We start from the raw sequence: 4,700 nt of genomic DNA, 5'->3' as shown, positions 1-4,700 counted from the left end.
CATCAATATTCATTAGATTGTACTAGATTACGTGTATACATGTATCAAGTATAATATCAGACCTATAATTTATTAGCGGTTAGTGAGAGTGAATATGTTAAAACGGGCTCTGTGTGGAATCTGGTACGGGTGTACCTGAACTCCAATGGCTTAACCACTAATCCACAGAGACTAGTTCAAATAGAGTAATATGATTTTAGACTAAATTTCCTAATATCAACAATAAAGATCGGTATAGACCAATATATATGGCATCAAAAACTATGAGGATATAAAAACACCCAAAATATATGGAATCAAAGGCTATTATATGACAATATAACAACACTCGTGTACGTTTTAAAGAACATTTATTACTAATTCTGGTTACTACTAGGAACAGTACAATTAAGGTAGTACTAAACCAAATAACTTCCGGCTGGGTCAAAGGTCGAGGTGCACTCAACTTTTGATAGAGAAGTGAACACCACAAGTCCTGTGCTTGGTGATAAATATAAGTGTGTTGATTTCATCTGGGCAAAAAATGTATGCAATGTTATTTCATCTAGTATCACTGTGTGAAGTTGCCTTGTGCTTGAAACATGTATGGCGTACCTGTAAAAAAAAGTACTCAAATTGTGTGCGGAACTAGGGTAGTCATAGACGCTACCCGTTATCTCAGAAATGAGCAGCTTGACCCCCATTTTTTTCTGATTCACTTTAAGGGTGAAGGGTGGTAGTATTTATATCCGTGGCGTTTATGTCGATTGATACGCTGCAGGTAGGAGTATACACCCTAGAAGTCTTTCGGGTGACAGCCGTGTTCCTGTAGCTTTACCTATGTTTTACATTAAAGCTACGTGTGTTTCGGGTTACAAAACCTAACGTTTCCTACGACTGTCGAAGTGCGGTCGTGGCGAACACGTAACACCAAAATATTTACGACTGCTTCGAGTTACAAACCCCAGATGCGTAAATTCAAGTATCCGTATTTAGTGAATTTAGGCGCCATTATAAATTAGTTTAAATAACAGCTAAGAGCAGTTGCGTTGTCTGAATTTGTGAAGACAAGAACTTTATAACGTCTCAAGTAACATCTGTTGTTTAAGATTTCAAGCGTCTGCTGATACAGTGCTGTTACTTACAAGCTGTATTGAAGTCTGAAGATAGATGTTTGAAGATAAAGGAGAAGTTTGGTTTGTTTAACGACACCACTGGAGCACACTGATAAATTAATCATCGGCTATTGGATGTCAAACTTTTGATAATTCTGACACGTAGTCATCAGAGGCAACCCGCTACATTTTTTCCAAAAGTAAAGTTTGTTTTATTTAGTTCTGTAAAACTATAAATAAATCCTTTGAATGATACCGTGTTCATTTATAAAAAAAAAAAAAACATGTTGATGGTTCACTGAATTTGAAATATGGTGGAATAGAATTTGTTTTAAAAACTACACATAGTTGTTTTCTAGAATTGTTTAATTAGATTAATAGAATCAATTCTCTTCTTTGCATATTATAGATTCAGAAACAGGTTTTGTTTGTTTCTTTTTGTCTATGGAGAAGGCCATGCAACAATATCTAAACTTATACTAAACATGTGAAGTGTTAAATTGGATATTTTGTGATGTTATTTAAAAAAGAACACTGTCATTCCCAGAATAATATACTAAATAAAAACGAGCACAGAACAGAACTGATTGGAATAAATATAGCTGTGAATCAGTGTAAAACAGTGATGATATCAGGTGTTCGCGAAAGGTGAGCATATCTTGACCCACCGGTGGCGTCCATAAGTACTGCCAACACAGCTGTCAAGTCCGTAACTTCATCTAAAACGATAAAAAAAAATGTGCAAAAGTTCAAGTCAATCATTTACCTAAAACGATGAAAAAATGTGCAAAAGTTTCACCAAAGAAAGGAAAAAGTATGACCGAGTTCAATATATGCAATAAGCATCAGCCATCATTTTGGTCAGTGAATGAAGGCAATGACACTGGCCCGTGAGTATTGCAAAATGAAGCTGAAGATTATAACGTTATATCTTTCTTGCCAACAATACAAAGACTTCAAATTCAGGAGGGTCAAACTGAAGCATGGAGAAGGTATCAGATTTATACTCCAGAACCTCAAACTGGGCATTGCATAAGGCATCTTTTACATCAGACGTCGAAAATGAAAGATAGTGGAAGATTCTGTTATCAACTGTATAAGCCGTTTTGTTCTTTACATCGCGCATGACAAGATGACCACCAGAGGGAAGAAGGGAGGCCACATTTTTCAGGAACTGTTTGTATTCAGCGACACTTTTTGCAGCAGCAGCAAGACAGAAACTGGTAAATACGACATCGAATGCCTCAACGTAGTCTGGTCCTAATGGAAGTTCCACTGTGACGTCACAAGTGACAAGTTTCTTCACGGCTGTCTTTAGGTGACCAATCTTTCTTTTAGTCCACTCTGAAACATCTCTGAAAGACAAAAGCATTTTCACTTATAAATTAAATGACAGAAACTGGTACATATATATGCAATTTTATTTATCAAGACAAGACAAGACAAATCAAGAATTTTATTCTCTAAAGACTACACTGAGTGCAATATGGAGCAAATATAAACAGAATTAGTTTTCAAAGTGTTTTCTGTATTGGAAATATTACTTGATTATTAGTAACCCGGATGACTTACCTTCTCAGTGACAATTTGTAAATATGCACAATTTACACAAATTTAAAAAGTGATTTTTTACTTAAACGTAATTGCACTGGACCTGTTTGTAATATAACTATGTGTTAATTAATTCTAATGACTAATGAAACTCATCATCAGTACTGACGTAACTGGTAATATTTTATATAGTATATCCTTTCAAAATTGCTGCCTTTTGAAAATTGAGGTTATCTACATCCCAGGACGAAGCGGCATTTATTATACTTCAAGGCAATTCTAATTAATAGGAAAGCGTATTGTTGGCTTTACTTTAAATAATGTTTTTCTCTAAACGGTCAATCTTCATAATTCAGCACCAGAAATGGAACGTAATCCAATGATAAAGCGCTCGTTTCATGCGCAGTCGGTTTGGGATCGATCCCCGTCGGTGGGCCTATTGGGCTATATCTCGTTCCAGCCAGTGCGCAACGACTGGTATATCAGAGACCGTAGTGTGTGCTATCATGTATGTGTTATAGTGCATAGAAAAGATATGTTGCTACTGATGGAAAACTGTATCAGGTTTCCTCTCTAAGACTGTCAAAATTACCAAATGTTTGACATCCAATAACCGATGATTAATAAATCAATGTGCTCTAGTGATGTCGTTAAACAAAACAAACTTTAACTTTCATTCAACATGAGCATACTACGGGCCGCACAGACTCACTTGGCTCCAGCCAATTCTGCTATGAACTTGAAAATATGATCCCATTTGAAGTTTGTCTTTTCTCCGTCCATCCAGCGTCTAATGGTGTCAAGGTTAGAAGGTGAAAGGTCAGCCATGACAATGTCCGTGAATCGTTCTGGCGTGGTGATCACCCCACACAAATTTGGGCCGCAACCAAAGTCAAGGAGTCGATGTCCTGTCAGTCTTTCTGAAAACAGAAACGCCAATGTATCGTAATGACCATATACGTATAACATTAACAGTATAGGACGGCGTTTAGCTGAGTGGTAGAGCAATTTAAAAAAAACATCGTAAGCCTAGTTATGCACGTAAACGTAAATCTACGACCAAACCATAATTCTTATTACCATTAACAGTACAACTAATATAGTTTGAAGTAAACATATATCATTTTCGTTTGTCCTTAAAGTTACATTATCTGGTTACCATATTATAACATCATGTACAAATGTGAAATACAAGCTCAAATGCACTTTTAAAAAAGTCGTGTGTGTTCGCTATGAACGGATATCGTCAAACGTATGCGCTTGATTCGTCGCCTGTGCCGCCATAGCTCGGCAAAGCACAAACAACAGCCTGTTGTTAGTTTCAGTTAACACGTGCGTTTCCCAATTTCAAATTGTAGGGTTCGTCTCAAAAAATTAAAAGAGAAATCTTGCGCTGTAGTTAAAACCGGTTTGATCTTGACAACGTATTATCGACAGTCGTACCTTCCTATTTCAGAACTGATATTTTATAAAGTGTTAGTAGAACTTTCAAAGTTTAGTTTGTATACTAGTAATACATTAATCATGTATATATTTTAAAAATAAAATATACTAAAGTAGACAATGAACGTTTTCACTTCTTAATTTTACGTGTTAAAATCGACAAATTCAAATAAATATTATTTCGTTTGGAAAGGGTAAAGTTGGGGGTGTGGGGGGGGGGGGGGGGGGGGGGGGGGGGGGGGTTTAATGACATCAATGATAAAGCATATTGATTTAATAATCATCCGACCCCATACAACCGTAAATAAAAGGTGTTGAGTGCGTCGTTAAATAAAACATATCCTATCCTTCCTTCCCTCTGCTGTTGGATGTCTAACATTTGGTAATTTTGACATATAATCTTAGACAGGAATCGGGTGCATGTGCAGGGGGAGGGTATTGGAGGTCGAAACCTTTACTTGCCTAAGCTTAAAATTGAAATGTATTTTTTGGGGGGAGCATGGCCCCATATAAACTTCGCTTAACACAGTCTATAACCCCAACCCCGATGAAATCCCTACACACGCGCCTTGGAAACCCGCTACATTTTTTCTTTTTAGCAACGGATTGTTT

The 4,700-nt window shown here is 36.7% G+C and overlaps 1 protein-coding gene across 1 annotated transcript; it reads right to left on the bottom strand.

Annotated features, from left to right (window-relative positions):
* Window positions 1-2,019: 2,019 nt before the first annotated feature.
* LOC121366115 (indolethylamine N-methyltransferase-like) lies at window positions 2,020-3,565 on the bottom strand (the record flags this gene model as incomplete). Its single annotated transcript, XM_041490692.1, has 2 exons — window positions 2,020-2,449; window positions 3,358-3,565. Coding segments are annotated over 2 exons (638 nt in total), but the record flags the coding sequence as incomplete, so codon positions are not given.
* Window positions 3,566-4,700: the final 1,135 nt, after the last annotated feature.

The sequence above is a fragment of the Gigantopelta aegis genome, unplaced genomic scaffold (assembly GCF_016097555.1).
Source record: "Gigantopelta aegis isolate Gae_Host unplaced genomic scaffold, Gae_host_genome ctg4790_pilon_pilon:::debris, whole genome shotgun sequence".
Lineage (NCBI taxonomy): Eukaryota > Metazoa > Mollusca > Gastropoda > Neomphalida > Peltospiridae > Gigantopelta > Gigantopelta aegis.
The sequence above is the reverse complement of the archived record's forward strand: the minus strand, read 5'-3'. Positions and strand labels throughout refer to the sequence as shown.